Source organism: Pristis pectinata, chromosome 14, assembly GCF_009764475.1.
Source record: "Pristis pectinata isolate sPriPec2 chromosome 14, sPriPec2.1.pri, whole genome shotgun sequence".
In the NCBI taxonomy this organism is placed as follows: Eukaryota; Metazoa; Chordata; class Chondrichthyes; order Rhinopristiformes; family Pristidae; genus Pristis; species Pristis pectinata.
In genome coordinates this window covers 41750348-41766105 of record NC_067418.1, presented here as the reverse complement: position 1 = coordinate 41766105, position 15758 = coordinate 41750348, and the positions used below count along the sequence as shown (strand labels likewise).

Sequence of the window (15758 nt, the reverse complement as noted above, 5' to 3'; positions counted from 1 at the left end):
AGTTCATTGCTGAGTCACCGCCTCCTTCCCTCTCTCTGGCAACTGAACCAGATTGTTAACAGCCTTGGTTGTATATTTGACTCTGTATAAAGTTTTGGACCACTAATCCACACCATCATTAAGACAGGCTATTTCCACATATCCTAACTCATACCATCTCATTCACCCAAAATGTCAGTACTTGCCCACCACCACCACCTCCTGATTAGACAATGCTTTAATTTTAAAATTCTTATCCTTGTTTTAAACTTCCTCCATGACCTAAATACCCAATCATGTCTCTGTAGTCTCCTCCAGTCCAATAAACCAGTAAGATATCTGCGTTCTTGTAATTCTGGTCTCGTGCTCATCGCCATATTTAATTGTGCCACTATTGGTGGCCATGCCTTCAATTACCAACACCTCAAGCTCTGGAAATCCCCCCATGAAATTCTTTTTCCCTCCGCAATATTCTTTAAAACCTCTCTCTGACCAAGCTTTTGGGCATTTTTTGAACGTTTCTTTTTAAGTGACAGGGCATCAAATTTTGTGTGTTGATAACACTGCAGTAAAGTGTCTTGTGATATTTTTGCTAGGTCATCAATGATAAAGTGGCATGTAGGCACTATTGAATATATAAGTGGCATGGACAGGCTGTTGTATACAGAAAGAATAAATGGGCAGACATGATACTGGCAGATGGTAACATACAGCATATTCTTTTTCTCCCCAAACATTCATCGTTCAATTTACTTGGAGTGAGATTTGATTATACATGTACAGTGTATTCTAGCCTTCCCACACAATGCAACTGAATATCTGAAAGGTACCTTGATGTCCTTTCTAAACTACTGCTGAATGAACTAAGAATGGAACCATTTCACTCTGGAGTGGATAAGGCTTAGAAGTGTAACCTTTATTGGATCTCTTAATCTTGTAACAACTGACACAGCTTTTGAGATAATTCGGTACAGAAACAGAATTCTGTGGAGAAACATCTGTGACCCGAATGGCAACGGTAGGATTGTGCTTTGCCTTTCACTATTCATATACTACAATACATTCTTAACAGCTCAAACAAAAGGGAGAAAATAGGTGAAAAGACAAAGCAGATCCTAAAGTGCAAACTTACTCTGAGCTGCCAATGCCAGTATCAATTGTATACCGCAAAATGTACACTGTAAAATTTAATGTCAATACTTATAAATGAACTATTTATCTGTCAGTATGTTGTAGCTGCACATGTTGACTCCCATCATTTTTAATTTTAGATTTCAACTCTATGTTCAAGTGGGCCATTGGATTGTTCACTGTTTCTTGTGTTTCCGCTCCCTGATCACAGTAGCCCCGAACTTACTTACTGCTTTGGGGGTCCTGTAGTCATTAGATCAAACCTTTGAGAGGACTAGAATATAAAAGCAAGGATATAATGTTGAGGCTTTATGAGGCATTGATCAGACCACATTTGGAACATTGTGAGCAGTTTTGGGCCCCATATGTAAGGAAGGATGTGCTGGCGTTGGAGAGGGTCCAGAGGAGGTTTACAAGAATGATCCCAAGAATGAAAGGGTTAATACATGAGGAGTGTTTGATGGCTCTGGGCCTGTCCTCGCTGGAGTTTAGAAGGATGGGGGAGATCTCATTGAAATCTACCAAATATTGAAAGATCTGGATAGAGTGGACGTGAAGAGGATTTCTAGTAGTGAGAGAGTCTCAGACCAGATGGCACAGCCTCGGCATAGAAGGATGTCCCTTTAGAACAGAGATGAGGAGGAATTTCTTCAGCCAGATTGTGGTGAATCTGTGGAATTTGTTGCCACAGACGGCTGTGGAGGCCACGTCATTGGGTATGCTTAAGGTGGAGGTTGATAGGTTCTTGATTAGTAAGGGCATCAAAGGTTACGGGGAGAAGGCAGGAGAATGGGGTTGAGAGGGAAAAATAAATTAGTCATGATCAAATGGCGAAGCAGACTTGATGGGCCAAATGGCCTCATTCTTCTCCTATGTCTCATGGTCTTATCAACGAACTAGAAATGTGACGGATGGATTGTATGGACAGGCTCATTTTTACTGATTTTCAATCAATAATGGTTACATTGTGGTCCCTGAAATAACATGAGACCTTTAGTGCATAGATGTGCTGTTGCCTCAGTGGCATATGTCAAAGTCAATAGTGCTGCCAGTGGAGTCAGTAAATTTCTATACTCACGCTCCTTATAAATAGGAACAGCCCATAACAGCGTCATATCTGTTGCCAGTAATTGGTGACAATGGCAAGTGCCTCACTTTGAAACTGGCAGCCTGAAGAATTTTTCACAGGATTATAGGGAAGGCAGTGGGCCATTCAATCTTCCAAACCTGTTCCCTTTTTTACCTTTCCCCACTATCACTGACCTCAATATCAAACAACCATCTTTCATCTTTTGAAGACACCCACAATTTTGCATCCACCAACAGTGAGAATCTGCTCTGGGATTATCAACAGGCCTTGTGCTGTCTACTGTATTTCCTAGGAGGAGATATTTATTGCAAAGCTGTGCAGGGATAGTAAAAGTTAGAACGTAACAGAATAGCCTTGGAGTGCTATGCAAGCTGGTAAATATAGCAGATTCCCTTTATTGTCTAAACTATGGAATATTAAAGCAGGAGATTACATTGCAACTGTATAACACCCTGGTTCGGCCACAGTTAGGGTACTGCATCAGTACTAGTCACCATTTTACAGGATGGATGAAAGCACTAGAAAGGGAACTGAGGTGACTTCCAAAGATAGTGGCAGAAGGTTGGAGAACATTAGTTACGAGAATGATTGGCTAGGCTGGCGTTGCTTCTAATCAAAGAGGTCTGAGCGAAGATTTATTCAATGCACATAACATTAGGTTGGAGCGGCACAGTGGTGCATCTGGTACAGCAGCTGCCTCGTAGCTCCAGTGACCTGGGTTTGACCCTAATCTCTGGTGCTGTCTGTGTGGAGTTTGCATGTTCTTCCTGTGACATTGTGGGTTTCCCCTGGGTGCTCCAGTTTCCTCCCATTGTTGCAAAGACATGCAGGTCTGATAGGTTAATTGGCCACTGTAAATTACTCCTAGTGTGTATGTGAGTGGCAGAATCTGGGAGGAGTTGATGGAAATGTGGGGAGAATAAAATAGGATTTGTGTAGGATTCATGCCAATGAGCATTTGCTGGTCAGCATGGACTCAGTGGGTCAAAGGGCCTGTTTCTAAGCTGTATCACTCTGACTCTTTGTAAAGCCTTAATAGAGTGATTAAGGCAGCCAAATTTGCTCAAGCAGAGATTCAACATTTAGAGAGCACAAACTTAAGTTTAGAAAGATAAGGGGACATTTAAGGAATTCGTTTTACACCCAAAGTCTGGAGCAGCTTGGAACTAGCTACCTGAATGGGTAGTGAAGGCAGAATCTCCCATCACATTTAAGAAGTGCCTCAAAGGTACTGTAACCTGCAAGGCTACACCTAAAGCTGTGAAGCAGCAGTAGTGCGAAAAAAGTTCTTTTATTTTTTATCTAGCAAGGTCACCGTGGGCTGTATGGCTCCCTTTTGTGCTGCAAATTTCTACCAATCCACAACTTATTGATTATTCATTCGCAGGTTGCTTCTTAGGTGGGGAGATAGAGCTGCTGCTGATCCCAAGGAAGCTGCAGTACTCCACACAATGATTGCCTCAAAGATTGGTATTCAAGATAACACCTTCCCTCTTCACTGAAGCTACCTGCACTGCTCAGTGTTTCCAATGTTCTGACTCCCCCACCCTCTCACACCAGGCTGAACCATTCTTGACCTCTACTCTCCAATCCTCCCCAACACAACAAGTATAGCACAGATCTCATGTTACACTGCAGGTTTGCTACTGAACTGACAATGGTAATTTTAAGAGATAACTACATAGGCTCCAGCAGGGTCAGGCTGGAAAGCTTGGGGAGATGGTTGACCTGGCTCAGGGATACAGAATAAAGACTCACCTGGAATTTTACAGTCACCAGTCTGTATGCTCCATATCATGTAACCTGTTTACATTTTACAGTCAATTCTCAGGGTGCCAATTGTAGAGCAATTACAGTTAAATACCTTCTCTGCAGTTCCTTGATTCGCACCATCAGGTTGAGATGACCCTGAGAATACTGCTCGATTACATCTCTGACATCGTAAGGCTTTCTGGCTTGCTGTAAAACAAAACAAATATTTGTGGAACCATGAGGCGAAGCAAGGTTGGAAAGTTCGGTGTGCTTTTCCTCAGTATGCCTTGAAGACAGAAGTAAATGCTTAATGGCATGAGGAAGTCAAAAAATATCAATATCTTAAATGCAATTGTATTCAAGATCATTGTCATTACTGACATGAGGAGAAAGTGGTCTTGGGCATAAAATGATTGAAAGCACTGAGCCAGCCCTGCTGTGCATCAATGATTCATTGACTTTAATGGCGAGTCAAACAGGTGAGCTGTGAAGTATGCAATTCTCTGCTTTAGATAATCACCCAAAACCAATCCCACCCCATTACAATTGCCTGGCTTGATGCAGGCATGGACTTTTAAATCTCGGATTGTAGCAACCTATTTTCCCTGGGGTTTTGTAGATTTATTTGCTGTTATTAGTGTATGAGCCATTATCAGCCAATTGTGACTGTTTAATAGAGTCCTGTGGAACTTTATGCTTCACAGGCAAGGAAAATAAAGATTTTTGTGGCTCCAGTAACATTAATAAACCAAAGTTGTTGTAAACCTGTGGGAGATGTCAGTGCACAATGATCAATTCCAAAAACTCAAACATGAGGTATCCATACGCAAGGTTCATTTCAGCTTATTATCAACAATGAGAAATCCTCAGCCCAAAAGACCAAATATTTCAGAAGTGTTTCACACTGAACTGCTCCCAGAATTTCCCACTGCTGGAGCTCTGTACACTTCTCAGTGGTTTCTCTGGTTGGTTTGAATATATTTGAAACTTCTGATCAGAGGCAGCCTGTAAGTAAATATTTTAGGCCATATTCTTTGAACCTGAAAGTTCTGTGTGTTGTGAGAACTGGGAATGGTGTCACAAATGTTTACAAGCTCTCTCCAACAGCCCTTGTTACATCAAGAAACGGGGGCAACACAGCAAGGAATGCCGAGGTGTCTCCCTCGATAATATTAACCGATACAGTTTTTTAGCACACTGTGGCTTTAGCTTTGAAATCTAGACTCCCTGGGCTCTGTGATACCAATGGTAAACATTATCCTTGAACAAATTGGGAAAAAGTTGGGTGTAACACCGCCCTGCTCCGAAGTTCTTTGCTCCTAACCCAACTGGTTCCCTCTCCACATGCAAACCTGGACTCAGATTCTCAACCCATTTCCCTTGCATCTGCTCTGTTCCCATTCCTCTCCAGAATGAAAATGTGGACAGCAGGAGTGGTCCCAGATCCAGCAAAGGGAGAATGAGAGCCAACTACACATATCCTTTGACTGTTTTCTCACCGAAGATGAGGTCTACAGACTATAAACAGGTCCAATCTTTGGGGCTCTGCAGCCGCTTCCATGCCTTAAGATGATGCAGCAGCACTTTTCTGTTGCCAAGCACCCATGGCAGGAATCCTCAAGTCATCCACTGTGAATATACAATGATCCTCACCCAAGAAACTGGGTTGGGTCCATGGTGGCATCCTTCTTTCTTACATTTGAAACTCACATTCCCTACTTTGTCAGGTGTGACTTGTGATATTTTCATTTTAATATGGTTAACAAAGTGTGATGATCCAGTGTGGCCATTGAAATGTGAAAAGAAGTAAATGCGGACACTTTCAGGGAGTACTAAGCACAATACTTACACTGCGAAGCAACACCACGACTAGCTGAAAGAGTGGAATGTGCTTTCTTTGGAATAACGGCACATAGTATCATGGAGTGGTAACAAAATGAATACCCACCTTTCTCCTTTATTTTAATTGTTTTGCCAAGTGGAAGCACCTAGCACAGAGCGGAGCATGTTGAGGGAGGGTGCTGGAGGAGTGAGATAAGTAGCCGAAGTGGGTAAACTCAGCAGCATTTTGAGAACAAGATGCTTAATTACCCCTCCAACCACCTACAGTGGAGGGAGTGGGGGACAAAGCTTGTTATGCAGTACAGTGGCAAGGGTGAAATGAATGGTGCAGCTGATTTGAGCTGACGCCTGTGAGCTCCAGCGACCCTGGTTCAATCCTGACCTCTGGTGTTGTCTGTTTGGAGTTTGCACGTTCTTCCTGTGACCGTGTGGGTTTCCCCCAGTTGCACCGGTTTCCTCTCACATCCCAAAGACGTGCAGGCGAGTAGGCCGATTGGCTGCTGTTAAGTTGCCCCTAGTGTGGAGGTGAGTGGGAAAATCTGGGAGGTGTTGTTGGGAATGTGGGAGGACAAAATGGGATTAATGTAAAATGGGTGCCTACTGGTCAGTGTGGACTCGGTGAGCTGAAGGGCCTGTTTCTGTGCCGTGTGACTCTGACTAAACTGAGTATTTACAATAAATATACAATACTTACAATATACCATTAATTATAAAAAGTACAATTAAAGGAAGGAGCGAAGGATAGCAGCTCGTGCAGAAATGGCCACTGCTTTGCACAGCATCAACAAGGAAAGGCATTAGTTAAAAAGTAGGTCAAAAAATAACACAGACTGGTTTCTTATCTTGTAATCAAGTAACTTCACACAAGGGGTGGAAGCGACTGTAGAGCTGGTGAAAAGAAACTGGAATGTGTTAGTGGAAAGTGATATAGGTGCTGAAGTTGAAGAGTCAAGGTCGTCGACAGAGAGAGAAATAAATTACATTCAGCCAGGTCAAATTTCAGCAGTCCCTGTTCTTTCCAGTCTACCCTTCCCCGTTGAGACAGTCTCCCCCATTGAGGAGCCCGGAGAATAGAGGGTGTAATAGAAGATCATTACCTCTGCAGGGTCCAAATGAAATAGTGGCAAATGCTTTTTTATTTTCCCTTATATCATTGAGGACTCACCTGAAATTTCTTCTTCGCTACAAAATACTGCATCTTGCGGATCACCTTGATGGTGATCCTGTGGGAATCCCTCAGCCTGTAAGTAAAGCAGGAGTGTGTTAGGAGGGAAGATCTTTGACAGAAAGATTTCATCATGAAGTTTTATTTTCCGAGCATGATTAAATATTCTTCTTTTGTTTTAAGTCATAGGCACATTCCTGATTGTTGACACAGACATATTGCATTTTTAATTTTGCAAATTATGTAAACTATATACATTTCAAATGCTTTTCCCATCCTATTTCTTCCTATCCTCCCGCTTTCCTTAGAGTCTTTGACTTATGATTGGAATATCATTTCATAAGCACCATTCTCTTCATTTTATCTGAGTTACAGCTCTTCAGCTCTTATTTGAGACAGTGAGCATTGGGTGAGTGTGACGATGTGGGGTCACCGTGAAACTCACTGGTTAATCCACAGCGTTTCTTTACTCAACATCTGTATGCAGGTACTGCCCACAGACATCATCATCAAATAGGAATTATGGATCGCTGAGGTATTTTATTGGACTTCCACAGTGACCCTGGTTCAGACCAGCTGATCAAACCTGGGTCTTTCTGGATTTGATTGGCTCAGCTATTCATTGGGTACAGTCACTTAGCTACCCACCTTCAGGAGTCTTCAGCAGTTACATATTGGTACACTGAATAAGATGGGAGCAAAATCTTTGGGCCAATAAAGACAATGAGGTTGAAATTTAACTTTGGACACAAGGACTAAATGTATAATGTCCTGGTGGCTGTACTTTGAACTTCTCCTTCGAAATTCTGAAATTCATTTCCTTTTGACTTCAATTAATGCATAGTATGTTAGCACTGGTGATTATAGGTGAAGTTCTACTCCCAATGTGTTTTTCTGTTTCTTTCAATACCTTTACTGATTAGTTATAAAAATGCCAAGGAAAGGGAAAATGCAGCTGTTTGACTCGGCAGGGCAGCTGAAGGTGGGAGGTCATGTGATGAATCGCCAGGAAAACATCTAACCGTAAATGTCAATTATGAAGGCTCTCAATCCAAAATTAAGGAAGTTTAAGCAAAATCGCTCAATTCATGCCAATTTACACGATAGACTCTGATGTCATTACAAAGACTTTAACAATTAACTATCTGGTCATGCATGGGCATACTGTGCAAAACCAACTGGTTTTATTTAGCTTAGATATATTTTAGAATGTTATAGTGATTTGCTTTGTGACTAATATCAGTAGAGCACCCACTTTGGAATCAGGAGCCTTAAGAAGACAAACTATTCCTTTGTCCAAATGATATATTACTGCAATGTACAATTTACATTTATACATATATATCATTATGATTTATTGAAGGTGTTGGAAAAATGGATTCCACAGCTGAAATTCTAGTAATTCATTCAATTAAAAAGTGCCCCATTCAAATTTATGTCCCAGCTGCCTTAACTAGTGGCAATTTTATGCAGTTTAAAAACACACAGGATGTGAAAACATTTTAGAGAAGATGGTTTTTGCAAATCTGTGATTATTTTACTTGCTGCATTTACAGCTCTTTTTTTTCCAATCCAATTTCTACAGAAACTAGTCAAGGGGCCATAAAGTTTCCAAAGAAAACATGTTTTTTGCGAATTAAATGACTATCTTCTGTAGAATGGCAATTATGGACTGAAACAGCAAATGTACTGGGGTTTATTTTGCAGTTCACGAGCATTTGCTAGCATCAGAAATCTGATAGTCCCACTGAGTTCTCACTGCTGCTGAGACAGTTGGATTAATTACAGAAATATCCAAACTTTGGTCATAAACATTCAAAGCCAAGTGCTGAGTAACTCGAAAAGCTATCACACCGGAAACAACAGTGTTATGTCTTCTGTAAAACTGGGACTAATTTATATTTTCTTTCTCCCAAATTCAAGCTTTCAGTAACTGTATCTGCTTAAGCAAAAGGGGGGAAACATTTTCAAATGAGATTAAAAGAGGAAAACATTGAGAGAATTGGTGAGACAGAGAGAGATAGAGGCAAAGAGGGAGTAAAAATTACTGAGTATGGAGGCAAATGAAGTACTTACTGTAAGTATATGAAGGAGCCAAATAAATGAGGAATTATAAGAGATACTGACAGATGTAAAAAAAAGACATAGAAGGGCAACCAGACAGAGAAAGAAAGTGTCCTGGGTGTATGGAATTACAGTGAAGAGAAAACACTTAAAGGGAAAAGGAGAACGAAAGACAATCAAAGCAAAAAATGAGACATAAAAACATAGCAAGATATATGGAGCATAACACAGGAGGCAGAACTAGTAAGTCTGCAGATCAAGATGCTAAGTGAAAGGGTGAAAGAGATCATTAGATAGATAGAAAATAGGACAGAGAAACTATGAGAGATAAAATCACAGAATGAACCAGAGGGAACAAAGCACTGATGGAGAGCAAGATAAAAAGACTTAGAGCTGGACCAATGCCAATATCTTGCCTTTGATCAAGTTTGCTATCATTCACTCTGCTGCCACCTTCCTTTTGAATTTAACCAAAGTTTCAAGATATTTTCACTTTTTCAAACATTGATTTAATTTGCCAGGTTGCCTGTGGCTTGTAGGCCTGCCCCAGCTTTCCAATTTAAGGCATCATTTAAAGAGACTACAACTTGATCCGTATTATGTCACCCCATGAGGCAAGACCCACTGACCACAAGACAGGGAACTAATATTATATTGTCAATAAAAGCTAACATTAAAATATAATTAGCGAACACGAAACTGCTCCATTTACAAATCTGGAGCCTTCAATTTCTATTGAGAATAAAACCAAAATCATGAACACATTGCATATCAGCTTTCCCACTGCGTAATTCTTAATGGTGTAGAGCTGTCCTGCTGCACTAACCTCATCTTGGTTTACGTACAACAACAAAAGGCAGGCTGCAGGCAAACATACAGAAACACCCAACAGTGAGGTCTTAATCCCAGCTACAGATACATAAAAAGCTTGATAATCCAACATTTAAAGGGACACAATCTTCCTGGTAAAAGTGTTCCAAGAAGGAAGATGGACCATGTTATCTTTCCCACTGTCCTTAGTGTAGTGCACACTAATAACTGTGATGCATTTAATACCTTAGGATTGCTTGCGCCGAGAGAAGTGAGAAGGTAGTTTGTCTAACATGGGAAATGCTGATGTTCACCTTTAACACAATTTAAAGAGGCAGGACAGTAATTTGGACCTAGACCATAAGACATAGGAGCAGAATTAGGTCATTCGGCCCTTCGAGTCTGCTCCGCCATTCGATCATGGCTGATTTAATTTTCCTTCTCAACCCCATTCTCCTGCCTTCTCCCCATAGCCTTTGACGCCCTTACTAATCAAGAACCAATCAACCGCCTCTTTAAATGTACCCAATGATTTGGCCTCCACAGCCGTCTGTGGCAATGAATTCCACAGATTCACCACCCTCTGGCTAAAGAAATTCCTCCTCATCTCTGTTCTAAAGGACGTCCTTCTATTCTGAGGCTGTGCCCTCTGGTCCTAAACTCTCCCACTGCTGGAAACATCCTCTCCACGTCCAGTCTATCCAGGCCTTTCAATATTTCGTAGGTTTCAATGAGATCCTCCCTCATCCTTCTAAACTCCAGTGAGCACAGGCCCAGAGCCATCAAACACTCCTCATATGTTAACCCTTTCATTCCTGGGATCATTCTTGTAAACCTTCTCTGGACCCTCTCCAACGCCAGCACGTCCTTCCTTAAATATGGGGCCCAAAACTGCTCACAATACTCCAAATGTGGTCTGACCAATGCCTTATAAAGACTCAGCATTACATCCTTGATTTTATATTTTAGTTCTGTCGAAATGAATGCTGACATTGCATTTGCCTTCCTTACTACCGACTCAACTTGCAAGTTAACTTTTAGGGAATCCTGAACTAGGACTCTCAAGTCCCTTTGAGTCTCCGAGTTTTGAATTCACTCCCTACTTAGAAAACAGTCTACGCCTTTATTCCTTCTACCAAAATGCATGACGGTACACTTCCCTACACTGTATTCCATCTGCCACTTCTTTGCCCATTCTCCCAACCTGTCCAAGTCCTTCTGCAGATTCCCTGCTTCCTCAACATTACCTGCCCTCCACCTATCTTTGTATTATCCGCAAACTTGGCCACAAAGCCATCAATTCTGTCATCCAGATCATTCACATATAACGTGAAAAGTAGCGAACCCAACACCGAGCCCTGCAGAACACCACTGGTCACCGGCACCCAACCAGAAAAGTCCCCCTTTATTCCCACTCTTTGCTTTCTTCCAGTCAGCCAATCTTCTATCCATGCTAGTACCTTTCCTGTAATACCATGGGCTCCTATCTTGTTTAGCAACCTCATGTGTGGCACCCAGTCAAAGGCCTTCTGAAAATCCAAGTAAACAACATCCACTGACTCTCCTTTGCCTATCCTGCCTGTTATTTCCTCAAAGAATTCCAACAGATTCGTCAGGCAAGATCTTCCCTTAAGGAAACCATGCTGACTTCGGACTATTTTATCATGAGCTTCCAAGTACCCCGAAACCTCATTCTTAATATAGATTCTGACATCTTACCAACCACTGAAGTCAGGCTAACTGGCCTATAGTTTCCTGTCTTTTGCCTCCCTCCCTTTTTAAAGAGTGGAGTGACATTTGTGATCTTCCAGTCCTCTGGAACCATTCCTGACTCCAGTGATTCTTGAAAGATCACTACTAATGCCTCCACAATCTCTTCAGCTACCTCTTTCAGAACCCTGGGATGCAGTCCATCCACTCCAGGTGACTTACCTCCTTTCAGACCTTTCAGTTTCTCAAGCACCTTCTCCTCAGTAATAGCGACTACACTCACATCTGCCCCCTGACTCTCAAATTTCTGGCACATTGCTGGTGTCTTATGCAGTGAAAGCTGACGCAAAATACTCATTCAGTTTGTCTGCCATTTCTTTGTTCCCCATTAATGTCTCTCCAGCAGTCCGATGTCCACTCTTACCTCTCTTTTACTCTTTATATATCTGAAAAAACTTTTGGTATCCTCTTTTATATTATTGGCTGGCTTACCTCCATATTTCATTCTTTCTCTCCTTATTGCTTTTTTAGTTGCCTTCTGTTTCTTTTTAAAAGCTTCCCAATCCTCTAGCTTTGCACTCATTTTTGCAATATCGTATGCCCTCTCTTTTGCTTTTATGCTGTCTTTGACTTCCCTTGTCAGCCATGGTTGCCTCATCCTCCCTTTAGAATGCTGCTTCTTTGGGATGAACTAATCCTGCGTCTTCCGAATTACTCCCAGAAACTCCTGCCATTGCTGCTCTACCGTCATCCCTGCCAGGGTCCCCTTCCAATCAACTTTGGCCAGCTCCTCTCTCATGCCTCTGCAGTTACCTTTACTCAACTGTAACACCGATACATCTGATTTTAGCTTCTCACTCTCAAACTGTAGGGTGAATTCTATCATATTGTGACCACCTCCTCCTAAGGGTTCCTTTACCTTAAGTTCCCTAATCAAATCTGGTTCATTGCACAACACCAAATCCAGAATTGCCTTTTCCCTTGTGGTTGAGCCGACCACAAGCTGCTCTAAAAAACTATCTTGTAGTCATTCTACAAATTCCTTCTCTTGAATCCAGTACCAACCTGATTTTCCCAATCTACCTTCATATTGAAATCCCCCATGACCACCATAACATTGCCCTTTTTACAAGCCTTTTCTATCTCCTGTTGTAATTTGTACCCCACATCCTGGCTACTGTTCGGAGGCCTGTATATAATTCCCATCAGGGTCTTTTACCCTTGCAGTTTCTTAACTCTACCCACAAGGATTCTACGTCTTCTGATCCCATGTCACTTCTTGCTAAGGATTTGATTTCATTTTTTACCAACACAGCCAGCCCACCCCCTCTGCCCACCTGCCTGTCTTTTCGATAGGATGTGTATCCTTGGATGTTTAGCTCCCAGCTGTGATCTTCCTTCAACCACGACTCTGTGATGCCCACAACGTCACACCTGCCGATCTCTAACTGCGCTGTGAGCTCATCTACCTTATTTCGAATACTGTGTGCATTCAAATATAGCACCTTCAGTTCTATATTCACCACCCTTCTCAAATTTATCTCCAAGTTGCCTGAAGTTAAATTCTTATCCCTTTCTCAACTTTCTGTTTTATTCTTTATTCTGGAGACTTCAGTAACCTCTCCTGCACTCCTTCCCTTTTACTTTATCCATACTTCCCCAATCTGTTGAAACCACCCCCTTACTATTTCATTTAAAGCCCTATCCACAGCCCTAGTTATGCGATTTGCCAGGACCCTAGTCCCAGTGTGGTTCAGGTGGAGCCCGTCCCATCAGAACAGCTCCATCCTTCCCCAATACTGGTGCCAACGTCTTTGGTGTCTTGGGGTCAATACGGCAAAGCAGAAAGCATACTTAGTACTTACATAGCTCCCACTGGATAAATTCATCAACAGCCTGGGTCATAATACAACCCAGATGGTGCAACAACAACAATGCAGATTTATACAGAGCCTTGACCATACAAAAATGAGGGATGTTTTTATTAAAATCTGACACTCTACCACAAAGAAGTCAAAAGTTTGTTCAGAGAGTGGGTTATAAGGAGGGTGCTGGAGGGGAAAGAAATGATGAATGGCAGACCATTTTTGAGGGGGAGTTCCAGAACTTGGGGCCTTCGCTGGTGAAGGAGAACAATCAAATTTAGAGATGGTTAAAAGGCCACAACTGGGGAAAAGCAGAGAACTTGGAAGGTTGCAGCGACTGAAACTATGCCAAGATCATGGAGACTTTTGAAAACGTGTGAGAATTAGAAAATTGTGTTGGTTGAATGGGAACCAGCAGAGGTCAGTGAGCACAGGGGTGTTGATTGACTTGGACTTGATGCAAGCCAGGACATGGACAGCAGAACTTTGCATGGCCTCAAGTTTGTAGTGGGTTGAACAATGGAGACAGGCCAAGACTGGATTAAAATAGTCGAGTCTAGAGGTGACAAAGGGCACAGTTGGCTTTTCATCAGCTGAGGAAATTGTAGAGTTGGGCAATATAACAATTGTGATAAGTAAGTGTTTTGCTACTATTGTGGATTTGTGGTCCAAAGGTTATCTCAAGGGTCAAAAATGACCAAGCTTGGGAGCATTTCAGACAGATGGCTTGCAGAGGGTTGGAATCGGTAGTTAGTGAAGGGTTTGTGTCAGAACTAAAGACAATCCTTTTGATCTTAAGCTGTCTACATGATTGATACCCATCCGCCATCTTAAACATTAATCTCCTCTAACGCACAGTGGCTGCATAGAGGTACAGCAGTTAGAATCAGAATCAGATTTAATATCATTGACATATGATGTTAAATTTGTTGTTTTGCGGCAGCAGTACAGTGCAAAGACATAAAAATCTATAAATTACAAAAATAAATAAATAGTGCAAAAAAGGGAACAATGAGGGAGTGCTCGTGGGTTCATGGATCACTCAGAAATCTGATGGCAGAGGGGAAGAAGCTGTTCCTGGATCGTTGAATTTGGGTCTTCAGGCTCCTGTACCTCTTCCCTGATGTTAGTAACAAGAAGAGGGCATGTCCCGGATGGTGAGGGTCCTTAATGATGGATACCGCCTTCTTAGGGCACCACCTCTTGAAGATGTCCTCGATGGTGAGGAGGGTTGTGCCCGTGATGGAGCTGGCTGAGTCTACAACCCTCTGCAGCCTCTTCCAATCCTGTGCATTGGAGCCTCCATACCAGGCGGTGATGCAACCAGTCAGGATGCTCTCCACCGTACATCTATAGAAATTTGCAAGAGTCTTTGGTGACATACCAAATCTCCTCAAACTCCTGATGAAGTAGAGCCGCTGACATGCCTTCTGTGTGATTGCATCACTGTGTTGGGCCCAGGATAGATCCTCTGAGATGCTGACACCCAGAAGCTAGTGGTGTTGCCTCATAGTTCCCCACCAGGTGCTCCACTTTCCTTCCACATTCCAAAGTCGAGTTTATTGTCATGTGCACAAGCAAGGTAATGTGCAGGCACAATGAAAAACTTGCTTGCAGCAGGATCACAGGCACATAGGTTCAGACAACACAGAGAACATAAATTATACAAGACAGTTAAGAAAAAAGAGACTGTGCAAAACAAGACATCAGCAGAAAAAAAAATCCAAGACAAGTCTATCGTAGTGCAAGAGGTGGTCCATAGTGTTGCACTGCTGAGGCAGGATTAGGGTTGTGTAGGTCGGCTCAAGAACCTGATTGTTATAGGAAAGTAGCTGTTCCAAAGATGGAATTGCAGGTTAATTGGCTACTGTAAATTATCCCTTGGAGTAGGTAAATGACAAGAAGAATCAAAGAGGAGTTAAAGAGCATGTGGGAGAGAGGGAGAATGTGTCGCAGGGCTACAGGGAAATAAATAAAGGGGAATGGGACTGATGGGATTGCCCTGTTGGAAGCTAGAATGGACCTGATGGATTGAATAACCTCCTTCTCTGTTGCAGTAGTTAAGTCAGTGTTTAGTATCTACAAAATGCACTGCAGTGACTTGCTCAGGCTATTCCGAAAGCATCTTCCAAACCCCTGATCTCTATCACCAAGGAGGACAAGAGCAGTAGGCACATGGTAGCATCACCGCCTGCAGGTTTCCCTCCAAGTCGCACACCATCTTAACTTGGAGCATATTGCCATTCCTTCATTGTCACTCAATCTAAATCCTGGAACTCCCCACCTAACATCACTGTGCAAGTACCTTCACCAATGAACTGCAGTGGTTCAAGAAAGTAGTGCACCATCA

The 15758-nt window shown here is 42.3% G+C and overlaps 1 protein-coding gene across 2 annotated transcripts in view; it reads right to left on the bottom strand.

Annotated features, from left to right (window-relative positions):
• The window catches only part of LOC127577750 (potassium voltage-gated channel subfamily KQT member 1), a 638072-nt gene that overhangs the window by 230598 nt on the left and 391716 nt on the right, over positions 1 to 15758 (bottom strand). For both annotated transcript variants that reach the window (XM_052029275.1, XM_052029276.1), the window contains exons 13-14: positions 6960 to 7035; positions 4065 to 4159 (exon numbers count right to left, since the gene is read on the bottom strand). In XM_052029275.1, coding sequence (XP_051885235.1) covers positions 4065 to 4159; positions 6960 to 7035 — 171 coding nt within the window. The remainder of the gene's footprint in view (positions 1 to 4064; positions 4160 to 6959; positions 7036 to 15758) is intronic.